This window comes from Marmota monax, unplaced genomic scaffold (assembly GCF_021218885.2).
Source record: "Marmota monax isolate L192 unplaced genomic scaffold, Marmota_monax_Labrador192_F-V1.1 WCK01_AAM20220418_F8-fsc00237, whole genome shotgun sequence".
NCBI classification, from domain to species: domain Eukaryota; kingdom Metazoa; phylum Chordata; class Mammalia; order Rodentia; family Sciuridae; genus Marmota; species Marmota monax.
This window is the reverse complement of record NW_026694627.1, coordinates 17,326-35,787: the sequence shown is the minus strand read 5'-3', so window position 1 is coordinate 35,787 and position 18,462 is coordinate 17,326. Positions and strand designations below refer to the sequence as shown.

At 65.3% G+C, this 18,462-nt stretch overlaps 1 protein-coding gene across 1 annotated transcript in view; it reads right to left on the bottom strand.

Annotated features, from left to right (window-relative positions):
• Positions 1 to 1,014: 1,014 nt before the first annotated feature.
• Positions 1,015 to 18,462, bottom strand: part of Castor2 (cytosolic arginine sensor for mTORC1 subunit 2) — a 31,325-nt gene continuing 13,877 nt past the window's right edge. The window contains exons 3-10 of the mRNA XM_058572242.1: positions 15,565 to 15,635; positions 6,632 to 6,825; positions 6,300 to 6,432; positions 5,716 to 5,839; positions 5,164 to 5,274; positions 4,784 to 4,866; positions 2,032 to 2,126; positions 1,015 to 1,956 (exon numbers count right to left, since the gene is read on the bottom strand). Coding sequence (XP_058428225.1) covers positions 1,891 to 1,956; positions 2,032 to 2,126; positions 4,784 to 4,866; positions 5,164 to 5,274; positions 5,716 to 5,839; positions 6,300 to 6,432; positions 6,632 to 6,825; positions 15,565 to 15,635 — 877 coding nt within the window. The 3' untranslated portion in view covers positions 1,015 to 1,890. The remainder of the gene's footprint in view (positions 1,957 to 2,031; positions 2,127 to 4,783; positions 4,867 to 5,163; positions 5,275 to 5,715; positions 5,840 to 6,299; positions 6,433 to 6,631; positions 6,826 to 15,564; positions 15,636 to 18,462) is intronic.

The following is an 18,462-nucleotide window of genomic DNA, read 5'->3' as shown; positions in this document are numbered from 1 at the left end:
AGCTCCTCCTCTGTCTCTGGACCCGTGTCCCAGGAGCCAATCAGGGTGTCCAGGGCCCTTGGCTGTGGGATTTGGGTCAGGGACCACTAGTGACCACGGCCACCCCCTGGCTCTGCCGGCTGCTGGTTCTGCCTTCTGCTGATGGTGTCTCCCTGTCGCACTGCCCTATGTACTGGGGTTAAAATATACGGAGGCTCAGGCGGGCAGGGTGGGGCCCTCGTGTACGTGCCCACGGCCGCACAGAGAATCTGTTACATGATATTGCTGCAGTCTATGTGCCATGTACAGTCCGGACCTCTACCGACAGAACACAGGTGTCTATAGGGGGAACACGGCCGGGCCGGGCCACACACCCGCACGCAGGAGGGGCCGAGGAGAGGACCCAGGAAGCAGACGGGCAGGGGAGTGCACCATGGAGAACTAGGCCTTCCAGGGACAGGAGGGGACTCAGGCCTTGACCAGGGCCCTGCTGCCTGGCCGCCTCCCTCTTGGGACCAGCCATTTACAAGATTTGGTTGTTTTGTGCAAAATGACTTAACTTCAAAAAACAGTGTGCTGGCCCCGCCCCGGGCGTCCACCCGGGTTCCAGAACTTCCTCCATAGGTGGGGGGGGGGGTGGGTTCTGGGATCACAGAAACAGCGAGCAGGGTCCACACAACCCCTCGTCAGGACATGCCGACGTCCCCACTCCTGGCCTGTTTGGGAACAGCACTGACAGCCAAGCCCCAGCGAGCCCAGGGTCCTGCTGGCCCTGCCCCTGGGACGCGGCTGCCTCCACGGCCTCCCACCTCCCAGGGGCCCTCGGGTCCCCCTGCCCCCTGGATGCCCAGACAGAACCGCGCTGGCTGGAGGCCCTGGTGGGCGCCACGGGGCGCGGTGTCTTGTCCCAGAGCCCAGCTCAGCAGGCAGCGCCTGGCATTCACCCTGTCCCTGGCCTCGGACCCGACAGGACGCACACAGGCCCCGTCTCTGGACGGACACTGCACGACAGAGCCCGGGCGCAAATACATTAAATAAAACTAAAACAAAGCACGGCTTCTCTATTAAGGCTCAGTTGCGTTGCCTCCCGGGTCAAGTACTCAGGGCGCCGCCATCCACCCGGGGGCAGGCGGGCAGCCGGGCAGCCAGGCCCCCAGGAGTGGGCAGGGGAGCAGGGAGGACACCGGGAGCCCTGTGCTGGTCTAGTCAGCTGCTGGGGAGGTGGCTGACTCCGGGAGCCCCAGGCCCCACCTGCCAGGCCGGGTGCAGGGAGGGCAGGGGCAGCGGCTGGTGGTCTCGGGGACCCCTCCTCCTCAGAAGGGAGTGCTTGTGGGGCCGGGGCCCCTCTTGGCAGTCGCGCTGGGCGTTGGGCACAGGCCCTGTGTTGGCAGGCGGGTCCGGGCGGCTCGGGTCCCCCCAGGCTCGGCCTGCTCCTGCCCGAGCCTCTCCGGCCGCTGGGCCACAGGCGTCCATCTGAGGGAACCAGCCCTGAGCTCACGACCAGGGACCAGCGGCCAGGGCACCTGTCCCCGTCCCCTGGGGTCTCCCCGAGCTGCGCACACTCAGCCGCGCTCCCCCGCCCCACAGCGACTCTGGGGATGGGACACCCGCACCCCCCAGGACACGCCGGCTTCCTCGGGCGCCTGCCCCACGCCCTGTGAGGCCACACGTGCAGTGGGTCACGCCCAGGTCCCTGGGCCTCAGAAACCATTTTCTGGGGTGGGGCTGAGGGCAGGAGACCGGTCATTCCTGGCAGGGCTGGGGGCTCCGGGAGGCAGGAGGGGTTGGCAATGGGGGTGTCCAGAGGCCCCGTGCTCAGGGTCCAGGCCGCCTTTCCAGTCCGTGGAGAAATACTGCAGAACAATCTTCAGGGAGGGGCTGGCTGGCCCGGCGGCCGCAGGGCAGGAGCCCTTAGTGCTTCTCCGCCTGACTGACCTTCAGGGCGCTGATGACCCCGGTGATGTTCTCTTCTGGAACCTGCAGGCCACAAGCAAAGGCGTTAAGTTCCAGGAACCTGCCCCCCCGCCTCCCCGGTCCTGGGCCCCCACTCACCAGCGCGTGGTCGAACTTGAAGGTGCTGATGTAGTAGGCAGGGATGTCCGCCGCGGCCAGGGGCTCGGAGATCTGGGCCACGATGCCACATTCATCTGGGGAGAAGGCCCGTGCTCAGTCTCCGGGAGGCCACTGCAGGGAGGCTCCGGCCCACGCCCTGGGGCCGGGCTCCGAGCGCCTCCGCAAAGGGGCTCCCCGTGGCCGGTTCTGCCTGCTCTGACCACCCAGCCCATGCTGAGCCGCCCCCGCCACCGTCTTCCCAGCCAGGCCTCGTCCGTCTTCTCGACTCTGTTTCCACCATGATGTGAGGATCCCACCCGAGAACCCCCTAGAGGAGGCCTCCAGGACCCGGGGCCGCTCTCCCGGACGTTCCCCGAGGGCCCCGCTGTGGCAACCGGAGCAGCCTGCCTTCTTCAGCAGGTGGGGGCAGGTCTGGCCACAAGGCCCCACGGATCCTGAAGTCCCTGTCTGGGAACAGACCTGGGACCCACTCCTGTGCGCCTGGCCACGTCCCTGACTGCGTCCTTGACTCATGCCTGACTGGGGCAGGAAGGGCTGGGCAAGTCCCCCGCGTTCTGCTTGATCTGCGCAGGTGGGGGCTCCTGCTAAACCCAGAGCCCTGGCCCCTGTGCAGGCCTCGGCCCGTGTGTCTGGTGACTGTCCACTCCTCGCTGCGGTGCAGCCTGGCTGGGTTCTGAGACACCTCCAGCTGCAGACACAGTGCCTCCTGTCAACAGTGGGCAGTGGATTAAGGCCCAGGAGGGTTCTTTTTGGTGCTGGGGACTGAACCCAGGAGTGCTTTGCCACCGAGCCACGTCCCTAGACAGGGCCTGGCTAAGTGGCTGAGGCTGGCCTTGAACGTGTCAACCTCCTGCCTCAGCCTCCCAAGTTGCTGGGATCACGGGCGTGTGCCACCACCCTAGGCTTAGCTTCTTCTGAACTGTGGGCCGTGACGTAGCCGGCAGGGCTGGTGACCAGCGTGTACACGTGGCACAGACCAGGGAGAGGCCGAGGCTCTGGAGGCAGGAGGAGCGTGGTCTGTGAGCTCTGGTCCAAGCCGTGGTGTGGCTGCTGGGTGGTGATGTGACGTGAGGACCAGAGCTAGGGTTACTTGTGGCCCTCTCCTCGCCCCGCCCTGGGCCACCCAAAGGAACAGCCAAGTGTGGATGGGGCCACAGGGCCGCGAGGCCGGCTCCGGCTCTGCCAGCCGCCCTCCTCCTCGCCCTCCACAGACTTCCTGGCTCTGCGCTTCCCGAGCCGCAGGCAGGGTGTGGAGAGCCTCTGGCACAGCACCCTGACCTGCCCCCTGACGGGGCTCCTCCAGGACGCTGGCCACCTCCCCACCCGTGTGCTGCTGCTGCCCCCTATGGAGAGCAAGCTGTGGGGGCCCTTGGTCTGGTGTCAAGGCTGGTCCCCTGCGGCCATGAGCTGGCGGTGCCCCCCACCTGTGGTCTCTGTGCTCTGGCCCAGCTGCAGGAGCCATCTGGAGCCGTGGTCACCATCACACAGCTAGGCAGGCCCCGTCCCCCCTCCACATGGCTCTGCCCTGCTCCTGGGGGACCTGCCGTCAGTTATGAATCACCTCTGGGAACCCCTCCCTTCCAGAACCTCCTCAAAGCCACCTGTCCTCAGAGGGGACGGTGGCTGCTGAGCTCCCGAGGGCCGGCTCTCGCCCTGCTTACAGCCCAGTCCTTGGCGCCTTGGGCTGTTCAGAATCTCCTGTGAGACAGTCCCCACTCAGGTGAGGGAGGTCTCAGAGGGAGGTCTCCATCGCCCGGGTGGACTCCCTCCTGCCCTTCACTGGCCAGCTCCTCAGGCTGCTTAGCGTCCAATCCCCAGGACCCTGCACTGTGTGGCCAATGTGGGCTGAGAAATGCTGGGTCTGTGAAGGAGACCCTGAGACAGGCTGGGCCCAAGAGTCAGACCAGGGGCCCTCGGTGTACACAGGCCCCAAGGGACAGGCTGGGCCAGGGGACTGACCAGGAGCCTTCAGAGTACACATCCCAGTGCTCCTGACAACTGTCCTCTCCTGCCCCAGGAAGGCTCTGGATTTGTCCCCAAAGCGTGTGCAATGAGGGGTCTGTGAGCTTTCTAGGACAAAGGCTTGGCGGGGTGCAGAGCCCGGCTCCTAGAGTTCCCTCACTTCCGACTCCACGTGGCCTGCTGCCTCCAAGACCGGGAGCAGGGCCCCCAGGGCTGCCACCACGGACCCTGGAGCATTCTGAGCTCTTTCTGGAATGTTCTGCCTCTATGAGGAAGCGGGGCTTCCTGGGCCCCAGTGCTTGCTAAGGGCCGCTGCGGCCCAGGCTTCCCGGCTGCCGGAGGGAGGCCACCCTGCGCTCCACAGGCCCTGGCACCAGGCCTTCGGTCCACCACGTTTAGCAAAGAAAGAGTTTCCAACGGGGGCAGAGCTGCCTTGGCACGGGTCCCCTGCTGCTGCTCCCGGCTGGACACATGGCCCAGGGAGCACGGGCGGTCAGGGGATGCCCCACAGCTGACCTCTGCTCCTTCTAAATGCCGGGCCTCGCCCCAGGAGAGTAGACACTGAGGCCAGATAGCCTCCGGGGGCAGCAGGGACTTGGGAGAGAGGCGCCTCCAGGACAGAACAGGTGACATTCCCAGAAGGTGGTGGCTGGGGACTGGCCGGAGCAGGGGCAGTTCCCAGCCTCCCACCCCCCACCCCCACCCACCCCCAGGACCCTGTGTAAGCCCGGCAGTGCCAGCCCCGCCCCATGCCACCCGGGAGGCTCACCGAATCCCAGGGGCTGCCCTCCGATGCGCACCATCTTCCAGAGCTCCCCGGAGGCGCTTGTGAAGAGCAGGTTACTAGGAAACCTAGGGGACAGGAGGCCGGCTGGCGTCACCGGCTCAGCCCTTCCCTGCCCACTGGCAGCCATAAGGAAGGGGCAGGGCAGGCGGGGACAGTCCCCCCAGGGTCCTCGACCTGTTGCTCATGCCCTCCTCCTCTTGGGGAGGGTCGTGCAGGGTGGACGATGGTGGAGCAGAGGCACCGCCGCGGCTCAGGTCCCCACTGTGGCGCCTGCCAGGCACCTGGGACGAGGGGCTGCCCCGGGAGGCTGCAGCAGGGACAGCGGGAGCCCCCGCGCTGACCGTCTGCCCCGGCCTGCTCACCTCTGCTGGGTCTGCACGTCCATCACGAGGGAGATGTAGCCCTCGATGAGGGAGAAGGAGAAGAAGCGGATGTGGCCCCCGTCGTCGCCGGCAGCCATGGGGTCCTTCATTCTGGGGAGACGGGGAGCTGTGAGGGGGGGGTCCTGCTGCCCCCACCTACCCAGCAGCCCCCGCCCAGGTGGGAGGAGCTCAGCCTGGGAAACTGGGGCCCGCTCCCATCCTTCCTCACATCTGCCAGGGCCTTGGAGGGCCCTGCTGCATTCACAGAGGCGGGCACCTCACTTCACAGTGCTGGAGGCCCAGCCGGCCCTCGACACGGGCAGTGGGTGTCCTGCGTAGGCTTCTCTGCCCGTGTCACAGGCTGCCCAGGGCACAGGCCAGGGCCGCTGCCAACTCACCAGACCCTGCCCCACCTGCCTTGACCTGAGCAAAACACTCTGAGGAAGGACGCAGAGTCTCGCCCACGTTCTCGCCTGCCCTGCTGTGGCGCCCCCCACTGGGCACCTTGGACAACCCCGTGGTCTGCCAGCAGCGCGGCCCTGGGAGGCCTACCCGTTGGAGTAGAACATGACATCCATGAGGAGGGTGGCCACGGTGGGCAGCGTGTCGGGGTCCAGGCTGGTGACGCAGAACCTGTTGCTTGGGCTGGTCAGCGGGTGGATGACCGGCCTCTGGACTGTGAGGACAGCAAGACATGACGCTAAGGCGTATGGACGGTGGGGAACCAGGGAGAGGGCAGCTGCTCTGGGAGGCCCTGCAGCCTCTCCAGCCTCCACCACCACCCGAGCTGCCAATTCTCCATGCTTGACCCCAGCCCCAGGGCCTTTGCACATGCTTCTCCAGCTGTGGAATGGCCGTTCCAACCTTCACGCTGGCTTAGCTTTCCTTTGTGCCCAGGCCTCTGCCCCACAGTCCTGGCCCCAGGGAGGTCCCTCTGATACCCTAGGCCAGGGTAGAAGTGGCCTTTGGCCACCTCGCCTGCATCCAGGGCCACCACCTCTGCTAGACCTCAGCAGCAAGGTCTGACCAGGACCGGCCCACGTCACGCCTGGCGCCCACGGAAACCCAGTGCTCTGAGTGGGGCTGGTGGGAAGTAGGACTGGGACATCCCCAGGCATAGCCCCAGCCGGACTCACCCATCTTGGGCTTCACGAAGCCATTGGTGATGCCGAGGTCCTCGGCGGCCACGGTCTCGCCATTGACCACCCGCAGGATAGTGAACTCGGTGGACAGGGTGTGGGTGACGAAGGGTAGGTCTCGCTCGCGCACCTGGGGATGGGAGGCGGGGCCCTGAGTCCCTGGAAGCCCTGGGAGGTGGGCCTGGGGCCGAGACCCTGCCCCACAGCCAGCTCCCTCCCTCTCTGGGTGGCCTCTGGGGGGGCACCTGGAGGGGACGGGGGGGGCTGCACCAGGCGCTGGGGCATGGGCAGCTGCCTGTAGCTGCCCGGGAGGCCTGGCCGCGGCTCACCAGGATGAAGTCCGTCTGGTAGGTGGACAGCATGAACACGGAGATGTTCTGGTCGGCCAGCGGGGCGATGACGGACTTGGCGATCTTGGTCACTCCGATGGGCTGGGAGCTGGAGAAGCTGCCGCCACCGGACACCACATTCAGAGCCAGCCAGGTGGCATCTGCCACACTCAGGTGCTCCGAGGAGGGCAGCTCTGTGGGGACAGAGGGCAGCCTGTGATCCTGCGCCTCCGCACCCCACTCTGGGCCTTGGCCAGCTCTGCCCCCGTCTGGGCCTCCCCACTTGTCAACAGAACGGGGTGTGCCTCTGAGGTCCCTCCAGGGAGGACCGGGCAGCTCTGCGGGCAAGAGGTCATCTGTGGGCACCCTGGTTTCCTTGGCTGTCACGTGGGCAGGGACACCTCGGCCTTCCCCCAGTTCTCTGTCCTGCCAGGTGCTGTCACACCATCTTCCCTGTCCCCAGGGTAACTCGCCCAGATTTTCAAAATGGGTTCCAGGGGGCCTTGCAATGGACCCTGGGCAGGTGGGGGCCTGGCACAGGGCGGGCAGGGTCCTGCAGGCTACCCCTGCTGCCAGGCCTCCCCTGGGCTCCCCGGGAAGAGCACGCAGCCCCGGGAGGGCTCAGGGTGGCTCTGGCATAGGTGGGGGGACAGCTCTGACAACAGGAGTCACCACGTCCGTGTGTCTAGCCTGAGGAGACCTGGAATCCAGATGCCAGGGCCACCCTGCTGGTCCTGCAGACAGCACCCAGGGACCTTCTACATGGGGTGTGGGCACAGGTGTTGTCTCCAGGACAGACTCACAGGCCCTGGGATCAGAGGGGGGACAGGCACCTGGAGGTGGCCTCTGTGCCCTGCAAGGCCCTGCAGTGGGGGCAGGTCATTCTCACTGGACATCCCCCAATGCAGAAGCTCTGTGAGGGTCGGGGACTTGTCCAAGGTCACGAGGTGGGGACGACACCAGGCCTCACACTTGGGCCTGGGCACCTGTGGGAAGAAGGACCAGGTCCCCAGGAAGATGGGGCTCAGAGACTGGCCAGCGAAGGGGGCTGTGCTGGCCTCAGGCAAGAGGCCCGTCAGCCCAGCTCTGGTTGCTATGGTGACTGCAGCCCGGGAGCGCCCTGGTCCTGCTGGCTGGGAAGGGCCAGCGGCCAGCCTCCGTGGGGAGGAGTGCAGAGGCTTGGCGGTGGCCTACAGGGCCCTCTGTCCTGGTGAGGGACACCTCACCTGCTCTCCAGGACCAGAGCCAGAGCCTCATCTAAGGGTGGGACCCTAAGGGGCCTGAACCTGGCCACGGAGGCGCTTGGTGCGGGTACTGGGGGCCCCTTGTCATCTCAGCCGTGCACAGGGACAAGGGCCTAGGACCTGGGCTGCCCTGAAGCTGGCCCACAGCTGGCCCTCTGATCCTGGGGCCAACCCCGACTCTCCTGCTGGGGGCAAGTCACCGACAGATGCCATGTCAATATATTTGATGGAGTCAAAAAGTGTCCCTCTCCGCGAGCACAGAGCACTCAGGGCCTTCCTGGGACAATCCTGGTGTGGCTCTTCACACCTCAAGGCCACGTCCATGCTGGCCAGTCCCTCTATGGTTGCTCTGTCAGTTCCAAGCCCCAGACTGACCAGCTGCTCCGTCTCCTTCCAAGTGGAAACCAAGGTCCTCAGGAGTGCTGCCCAGGGCTGCCCGGGGAGCTTTCTGTGGCCATACCTCCTGAGCCTGGCAGGCTGGGGTCAGGGGCAGGGGTGACGTCCAAGGCCACACCACTCTGGGTCTGGCAGTTGACCCAGGCCACCTTCTCTGAATTCTCCACCCACAGGGAGGGCAGGGGGAATGTCACCCTCTGCTTACGGGTGAGCTGAGGGCCCCGAGAAGCCGCTCCTTCCCGGTATCACAGAACAGGCCAGAGGCAGGCTGACCGGCCGCAGGTCACGGCACAGGTGAGGGGGGTCCCTCAGGCACCGAGGACAGCCCTCCCTGCCCACCATGGCTGCCAGCCTGCGGTGGGGGCTGAGCTCCAGAACTGAGGGGGAGGTCAGCTCTGACACCTGTGGATGGACCCTCCCCAGGCCTGCACGGCCCGTCCACGCTCAGCTGGCGACCATCACAGCTGGATGTCTCCCCGTACCCCAGGGTGCCGAGGGCAGGACGACGACCCAGGACATGGGCTTGGATGGTGTGGCCCTGGCTGCGCTCCCGCAGAGGCCCCCAGGGGCTGCTGCTTCCTAGACAGGGAGGGACATGTCATCTGTGGGGATGCTGCTGTCACTGAGGTGCCACTAGTTTCCTGGGTCTGGAGGAGTCGCGGGGGGTCTCTGGGGGAAGCCAAGACCGAGACAGCTAGAAATGGGGGCACAGGGTTCGGGGCGACATCCAGCAGCCCACAGGGCGACACTGCCCAGAAGAGCTCAGACCAAGCCAGCAGCTGCCATCTGGGAGGCCTGCCAAAGGGCGGGCACTGCCCACCTGCTCTCGGCCTCGGCCCAGGTGACACCTACCGAGCTCCTTCAGGTGACAGGCACAGAGACCCTGGGCTTTGCTGCCCCCACCTGAACACTGCCTGGCCCTGGGGAGGGGCAGGTCCTCCTGGGCCCCCTCCTCACCCCGGGCCAAGCCTCAGGGCGCCCACGGTGTCACTCGGGGGCCTTGGGGTAAGCCTCAGGAAGGTGGGGCACAGCCAGCCCGGCCTCCCGAGGGGAGCAGACCACTCCAAGGCCAAGTGCATTCTTCCTGCCGCTGCCCGTCATCCAGGACCCCAAAGTGACCTCCCGGGGCCGAGGCCTCTCCCCGTCTTGCACTGGCCCCGGGACCGCGGCTCGGAGTGTAGGGTGCACCCTGAGGTCAGTGGGTGGGCTGAATCCAGCTGTGTGACATGGCCAGTCCCCGCCCTGGGTTCCTTTGTGTTCAACGTGGGGCCTTGAACTCGGGGCTGAGGGCAGAGGGCACTGAGAGTCCCTCAGCTGATCTAAGTGCCGCCACCCCAGGGCTCAGCCAGCGCCACAGAGCTTCTGTGACCTCGTGGCTTCTGCCCACCTTGCTGGTTCCGGTGCCCGGGTGCCTTCAGGGTCTCGAGGGCTCGTTCTGTGTGGGGTGCGGATCGCGGGCAGGAGCACACGGCCCAGAGGGCTTCCAACGGACACCCGGGCAGAGCACCACGCGTGGGTCAAAACATGTATTTTTCGGCTACCAAACGTCTCTTTAGACAACAGAGAAAACCGGAGTGTCACATTCATGTCAGAGGTGAAGTTCTGACTCTTGGTGGGGGACCCTAGCCCTGTGCTCAGGGTGACCTGCCTGGTGTCCTAGGGCTCAGTGTTTATGGAGGAGAGAGAGGACCTGTCCTCAGAGGTGAGCAGCGAGTCCCACCTCGGGGAGGCTGCGCGGCTGTCCCCACGGCGGGCCTGATCTTTCTGAAAGTCTGAGCCCTGACCCTGGGGCCACTCCAGCCAGCACCGCATGGTGACAGAGGACGAGTGAGGGTGTGGGCGGCTCAGGGACAGCCGTCCATAAAGCCACCCTGGGGAGGCCTGCAGGGGAGCGGGTAGGTGGGAGCCGGGTGTCACAGTCCTCAGGTCCACCCCTCCCGTCCCTCACTGCCCTCCAGCCGCTGCCCACTCTGGGCAGTACAGCCTCAGCTCCGGGCCAAGCTGCTCTGTTAAAGGCTGGGGTACGGGATGCGTGTGGGGGTACATGGTGCCTGGGCCGCCTGCCGTGCGGGAACACCTGCAGGGACAGTGGGAAGAAGGTGCCCCGAGGCTGGGCCTCTACCTTCACCAGGACGCCAGCTCCTCCACTGTGCTGGACGGGGGGTGAAGGTGACTCCCCGCTGGGGGACTCCTCTGCCCCTTGGCTCACGGAGAAGGCAAGCTGCGCGCTGAGCCGGGAAGGAGACGGCAGGAGCCAAGGCTCTGCTGCTAACTGAGCAGGTGCACAACAGACAGCGCCCAGGGACCCTGCGGACCGCGGGCTAGGGGGCGGTCACCGGCTCCAGGCTGCTGGGCAGCTTGCCCCGGATCAGCAGCACGGCAGAGCCTGGGCGAGCCCGGCTGGGTGGGAGGCAGGAGTCACGGCTGCCGTTGATTTTTGAGGTGCTGGGGTGGAACCCAAGGTCTCGCTCCCGCTAAACAGCACCCTCCCACGAGGCCGCACCCGACCCGCGGGTGACTCCTTTAGCCAGGGTCTCCCTCTGCTGCCCAGGCTGGCCTCAAACTCCTGAGGCTCAAGCGATCCTCTTGACTCAGCCTCCCGAGTAGCTGGGATTACGGTTGTGTGCCACCGTGTCCGGCAGGAGTTCAAGTCAGTGTCCTCCTTCCTCCTACTTTTGTCTGACCTCCACCCACTGACCACTCCCTGGCCATGAGTGCTACGGGTCACGTGGACACCACTGCTCAGTGATGGGTGAGGCCAGCTTGGCACCCGGCCCCGCAGCACCCGGCCTAGGGGTGTCCCCAGCCGGGGGCTGCTTCTGCTCTAGTGGTCCCTAAGGACGCGCAGCACGTGGCCAATGCCTGCTGGACACAGAGAAGATCACGGTGCGCACAGCTCACCCGCCGTTTGCCACCCAGCCCACACACGCCCACCTGAGCCAGGAGCCCCTAGTGACTTCCAGGTCACAAAGAACCCTGTTGGTTCCCGCTGCCACCATCTGAGCCTCTCCCGGGGGCTCAGCGACCTGCGTACTGTGACCTGCAGACGGCAGCTGGCTTCTGCCGAGACAGCTGTTGGTCACCAGATGCCCTGGCCAACGGCAAGAGGGGCCAAGGTGGCCCTGGGTGACAAGCAAAGCTCTTGGAGCTGGGGGTGCCCCACTCTGGCTCTCGGCAGCACAGCAGGGCCACCCCTGCCCCTGGTCCCATGGGGCGGCTACCAGGCCAGAACCCTCATCCACAGGCACTCCCCCCAGTCCTTCCAGAACCTTCCAGCTGCACCCAGGAACATCGGCTACCCCTGCCCCCAGGTGCTCTGGAGCCTCGGTCTGTAGGTGCCACACTGCCCCATGGCTGCACCCCCGGGACCCCAGGGAAGCTCACCTGAGCGATGGGCTGGCCCGGGTGGCTTCCCAGCTCTCTTGGTGACGGTCACTGGGTGCCTGTTCCTCATACCTTCCCCACCTGTGGCTCCTTGGTGACGGTGCCAGGGACATTTATGACTTAAACGTACCCAGTGTCTTTTCTCAGGTGGTCACGGGCACCCTCGCGGCCTAGCAATTGTGGCCTGGACAGGAGGCCATCACCCAGAACTCAGCTGGGGACGCAGGGCTGGCCCTTCCTGGCCCCCGCGGGGCACCCTCGCCTGCTTGCCCTCTGCCCTGCCTTCTCTGGGAGAGGACTGAGCCCAGGCCCCATGTCGTCCCTACTTTGCTCCGGCCACCGGGATGGGCCTGGGGCCCGGCAAGGCTGCTCAGGGAGCCCCGGGTCAGTTCTGGGGTCGAACCCAGGGCCGCAGAGGAGTGAGGCCAGGACCTACAGGACCTGCGCCCGGGTCTTCGGGGCACCCTCATGGCTCTGGGGAGAGGCCGTGGTGGAGGAGCTGCGGGGCTCCCTCCTCGGGCAGTGAGGAGCCTCAGAGGCCTGAAGGCCTCAGTGTGGACACAGCCCTCTGGACACCTGCAGGAGGCCTCTCAGTGCAGCCCCAGGGGTGACTGGAGCACTCGGCCAGCTGCAGGGTCCCACCTACTCACACGACTCCCCCCTCCCCTTCCCCGGCCTCCCAGCCCTCTAGGGCCAGCAAAAGCGCCACCTCCTCCAGACGTCCTCCCTGACCGTGTGGGTCCACTGGAAGCAGCCTTTCTAGCCCCCAGAAAGGGCCATGCTGGGGAAGACCCTGCTCTCCCAGACCCCAGTGAGCTCGGGCAGGGGCTCCTGCTGGCCAGGCGGAGAGGTCAGGAAAAGCCTCCAGGCGAACGCAGACCCAGACACCCTCTCCTCCTCCGCACAGGCCGCCAGCATCACGAGGACCCTTTCCCGGGCACAGGGGCGCACACCTGTAATCCCAGCTATTCGGGAGGCCGAGACTGGAGGATCTCAAGTTCAAGGCCAGCCTCAGCAACTCAGTGAGGCCCTAAGCAACTCAGCAAGAGCCTGTCTCAAAATAAAAAATAAAAAGGGCTGGGACATGGCTCAGTGGTCAAGCGCCCTTGGGTTCAGTACCCAGCGCCTAGAGCCAGGGAATCCTCTGATGGCTCAGAATAAAGGCCCCCCACTCCCCCGGCCCCAGCCTTCCTGGCCTCAGCTGTCCCTCTCTTCTTCCTGCCAGGTTCCCTGGGGCTGCCGGCCAGCCCTCGTCTCTGGAAGCCCAGGATTCTGTCTGGAGAGCCCCTCCGAGTGGCACCCCTGCAGGGCTCACTGTGGACTGCTCCCTCCAGGAAGCCCTCTGACTCCATAATCGGTTGGCTGTTCCTAGGTCTCTCAGAGGCCGAGGCTGGACCCCTCACCTCTCCTCTCTGCCCAGGGCTTGGCCCACAGAAGCATCCAGACTCAGCCGTGAGGCCCTGGGCAAGCTGTGACATTCTGGGCCTCGGTACCCTCCTCCACACAGCCATTCCCGGTGTCTGCAGAGGGCAGCGTGCCAGGCTGGAGAGAGGCGGACAGGTCTGGCCCGGGAGGCGCCCGTCTGGGGACATCACTCCCAGTTCAGACTCCACCGAGGCGGGAAGCACCTCCCCGGTTGCTCAGGTCAGCACTGTGCCCACTGGACGCCAAGGCGCTCGATGCTTAGCGCAAAACGGGCTTGGGTTGGGGACTCTGCCCAGCGGCAGGCTGGCCCAGTCACCCTGGTCTTGGGGACCGTGGGCCCTGCTGGCTGCCCCGCTGGGGACGTGCGCTGTGTCCACTTACGATGGGGTTCTGGGCGGCCCCTTCGGAGGGGACGAGAACCTGGGTGTGACTTTCCTCCTCCAGATCCCGGGCCCCTCCTGTGGTCCCCTGCACAGGGACCCCTGTGGGGAGTTCTTGTGGCTCAGGGACTCTGTGCACTTGGCCAGTGGCCTGTGGAGCTGGGCTGGACCTTCCCCTCCCTGGTCTGGTCCAGGGCTGGGCGCAGCAGCTGTCAGTAAACGCTGCCTCTATCTTGTGAGGCCAGTGGCCCCGGGTGAGCAGTGCCTTGGCCTCAGGACATCTTTTCGGCCACAGATGGTCCCTGGAATGTGGCCCTGGGGGAAGAGCCTCCCTGTCTCCCTGCTCCTCTGGCCTCTCACCCCCACTGCTTGGTCCCATCTTGGGGGTGGACTAAAAAGACCATCTACTCCAGGGAGCCGAGGCCCCGCCACTTCCCTCTGCCTCTGGGGTGCTGCGAGCTGCAGCTCTGGGTAGAAAGGTCCGTGAGCGGAGGAAGAAATGGGACTGTTGGGGTCCACGTAAACAATGGAACATTACTCGGTCATGAAGAAGAATGAAATCATGGCATTTGCTGGAAAATGGATGGATCTGGAGATGACCATGCAGGCGTGGCGCTGACGGACAGGTTCATTTTGCCATGCTAGGTGAATAAGCCAAGACCCCCCAAACCAAAGGCCAAACGTTCTCTCTGATATGCGGGTGCTAATCCACAACCGGGGGTGAAGGGGATAGAAGTTCACTGAATTAGACAAAGGGGAGGGGGGTGGGACTGGGAAAGACGGTGGATGAACTGGACACCACTTTCCTGTGTTCACACATGAACACGTGACCGGTGACACTCCACGTCACTACAACCACAGGGTGGATCCTGATTAGAATATGTCACATGTGTACACATGTGCACAATACGTTAGGCACACTCCACAGTCATGTCACGTGAATAAATTAAACAAATGAGACCGCGTCTGAGCTGCCGGGCACGGGGTCCCCAGGGCGTGGGTCTCCAGGGCGCGCTCTGTGGTCAACCCGGGAGCTCCTGTTTCCTCTGCTCGGAAACAACGACCGCGTGAGTGGGCGGCGGGTGCCCGACGTGCCCTCTGCACACACACACGCCCCTCCCTGCGGAGCAGAAGGCCCTGGCCCTGCCCTGGCCACGCGCTGCCCCCTGCAGGTGGACAGGGACACTGCGCCTGAGATGGGGAAGTGGGCCGGGTTCCCTGCCCTGGCTTCCAGCCTCTGAAGGACCCAGGGGGGGGGGAATGGCCTGTCCCCTCCTGTGACCGTCACCCTCTCATCAGTGGCGCGAGGTTGCACTGCTACCCAGAGGCCCCACCAGATGGCCACGCAGCCAGCTTCCCACGGGCGCCCTTCCCGGTGCCGTTCTGGGGCCCGGCTGAGTGGCTTCGTGTGCTGAGGTGGGTTCCTCAGTCCACCCAGGGGGTCAGCAGGGACTGACCACAGGGCCTGGCGCCAGAGGCAGCTTCTCTCCAGTCTGAGAGCAGCCACCTGGGCCCGGACACGGGGGGCGAGGCCACTGGACCCTCTGGGCCAGCCTGCGGACTCTCGGACGTCCACTGGCCACGTATCCTGCTGCATCCACGGGCCTGGGGGACCAGGCCCTCACCTTGCTGCTGGGCTGCACTGGCCCCTCCGCAGCGTGGGGGTGAGTAGCTGGGGGGGTCCCTGCAGGGGTCCAGCCCCCGCCCGTGGGAAGGCACAAGCTGCCCTCTGCCTGTCACTGCAGGGTGGAAAGTGGAAGCTGGGCGCAGCCTGGGCTTTCAGAGCACAGCTCGAGGGACCTGGGGACAGGGGGTGGGGACCGGGCGTCCTGGGGAGGGGGCGAGCCCTGGAATCAGACCAAGGGACAGGCACACACCGCACAATGGTGACCCCGGGGCTGGGGTGCCACTCAGGGCGAGGTGCCTGCCAGGGGGCTTCAGGGCACAGTGACACCCCTCTTAAAGGACGGAAATGAGAATGACGGGGGACGGAGCACGCTCACCAGGGCCACGCTGCTCCTCCCCCCAGGTCCCCGACCTCAGGGCCCCTCAGGGCCTCCTGCTGGCCACAGGGGCAGGGGACAGGGGGTGGGCGGCCACTCACCCAGGAAGCCCTCCTCATCCACGATGATGGTGTAGTCCTCCGGCGTCTCCGTCAGACTGAAGAACTTGCACCTAGGGACAGACAGGGACACGGTGGTCAGTCCTGGCTGGACCCAGTGGGGCGTGACTCCGTTTCCCCAGAGCCCTGACCCTGGGCTGTGGGGACTCGCCCCCTCCGTGTCCCCACCGACCCGCAGTCCTGGCTGAGGAGGTCACAGAGAGGCCTAAAGATGCTGAATGTCCCCTGGAATCCCCGGTCCTTGGGGACCCGAGCCAGACCCTGTGGTCCTCTGGGCCACATCCCGTGGCACCTTCCACAGCGCCCTGGAGGCCTCTGGTAGCTCCCGGAGGCCAGCGGTCCAGCCGCCAGGCCGCCACCTGCTCAGGACAGAAGCTCCGCACCAGGACGTGCGCATGTGACTCCTGACCGCCCACCGGTCGTGGCCCGAGCTGCAGAGGCCCCGCGTCCCTCCTTCCACGCAGCATAAAGGGGGGCTAGTGACCCCTGCGCCCCTGTGAGGTCACATACTGGGAGTCTGTCCTCGTGACCTCTGGAAGAGGACAGGCCAGCGAGCCTTTGTGGGGCCGGGACAGGAGGCCGCTGGTAAGACCCTGTCGTCCATCAGGTCAAAGGAGCGCCCTGAGCCACGCCCGGGAACCCGACCCCGGGGAGGCCGGGCGGAGCCTCCACTCCCTTGACGCAGCCTCCTCCAGGTCCAGGCCAACTGCTGTGGCTGCCTGGACAGGTGGCAGCCCTCATGGCTCCTGGTCAACAGCCATGGGTCACGGTTGTAAGTGGCCACCAGGGGCCCGGCCTGGCGCCTCCCGGGGACCCCACATGCTCCAAGGAGCCTCCCGCTGTCCCAGAGCCCCAAGAAGGAGAAGGGACCCAGTGGTTGCTCCTGTCACCCTCGTGACTGAGGGACACTTCAGAAAGAGACCATGCAGATGGCCCCTCGGGACACAGACTGCGGCAGAAGGCCACCGCGGCCCCTGCACTCAGGGTTGAATAAAGAAGTCGTTGGATGACCCGTCCCGGGTGGTGCCGCGGCCTGCCTGCCGTGGGACACCCACCTCAGGGACAGGTGGCAGCCCCGGAGGGCTGAGCAGTGGAGGGACCTGCTCGCCTCACCCGGGTGACCAGACTCGGCTCTCGGACGGGCTCTCCACGTCCCCGTGACCCTGGGTCCCCGAGCTCTGCTCCCCTGGCGCCTCTCACGGTGCGGCTCTGGCTGGAGGCTGCGTTGGCCTCCTGCCCCGTCCTGCCCCGTCCTGCCCTGGCTCCTGGCCCGCCGTCCATGCTCCGCCCGCCTCCAGGGTTGGCAAGGGCTCCTTCCACTGACCAGCACGTCCTCTCCTCCTTAGCTGCCAACTTCCTGCCCAGCCTCCGGGAACAGCCCCAGCCTCTCCTCAGGAAAATCCCTTCCCAGTCAGCTCCAGCCACTCTCTCCCTCAGCTACCCCAGAGTGGTCCTCCTGGAGGCCAAAGCCTCAGGCTCTCGCCCCTGTCCTGGAGGGAACGTCCAGGCCACTGTGGATGGCTTAGAGTTGCTTCCCAACTCTAAGGGAGTTCATTCTCCTCATGGTCTATACGAAATACGCCCTTACAGCTGGGCAGTACACAACCCGGGCAACTGCACATAACAGTCCCGAGTGCCGTCCACAACTTACTACAGACACTTTGTAGGAGAAGGGGGGTCTGCTTCTCCCAGGAGGCCATAAGCTCTCAGAGGCTAGGGCAGTGGGTCCTCTGGAGGCACATCCAGAACCCACCCCTGGCTGGATCTAAAATCAGCACTCGGTGACTGCTAAGCTAAGGGTCACACACTGCTGTTTTTGTTTTTTTTTTTTGGCACTGGGGACTGAACCCAGGGTCCCTCAACCACTGAGCCCCATCCCCAGCCCTATTTTGGGTTTTATTTAGAGACAGGGTCTCACTGAGTTGCTTAGCATCTCATCATTGCTGAGGCTGGCTTTGAACTCGTGATCCTCCTGCCTCAGCCTCCCGAGCTGCGGGGATCACAGGCATGTGCCCGGCCCACACCTACTTTGGCAGCCGGAGAAGCCGTGGCCTACACCAGCTCTGGCCGCCCCGGGTGGCACTGTCTGCACGGACCCCTCTCCTCTGGGGGAGGCCACGGTCTCCAGTCCCTGCTCTGCCTTCTCTCAAGCCACAGCTGGACGCACACCCCAGTGTGGGTGGCCACCTGTCCCTGACTACAGAGAGCTGAGGGGCAAGACCTGTCACCAGGCCTGGTGCTTGGTGATGCAGGAGACCCGCCTCATCCTGCACCCCGAGGGACAAGCCCAGGGTGGCCCAGCTGCTGTCCAGCTCCAGCCTGGGCAGTGTCCAGCCTTCAGGGACCCCGCCAGCCCCCCAGCAGGCAGACCTCCAGCCCTGGCCAACGGGGGGAGCCAGACAGGTCATCCCAGAACCAGCCAGTCTGTCCGGAAAACTCTCAAGAACAGGAAATGCCCCAACCAGTGCTGATCCAGTCCCAAGAAACTGGACTGGACTAGTGACAGATCTGTTCCCACACAACTGGACAGGTGGCACAGCCCGACTCTGGAGGGGAGGGCACTTTCGTGTCTCAGTGGAGAGTGTCCTTACTGTTGGGCAGTACACACCCTGTGCAACTGTGTGTGATGGTCACTTGGCAGGTTCTGCAGAAGCAATCAGGTCGACACAGAACCCAAGATCTCCGAGCAATGAGGAGGGAGACCACGGTGACAGCAGCTGTGGCTCACTGTGGTTCAGGGCACACCCCAAGAATCAGGGTCCCCTGCTCAGGAGCACCACAGCACCCCGGGGTTCTAGGAAGAGAACACGGGTCCTGGGGGAGGGCAGGTAGCTAGAGGAAGCCCAGGTCTGTTCAGGGCGTCACAGTCAACGCAGAGCA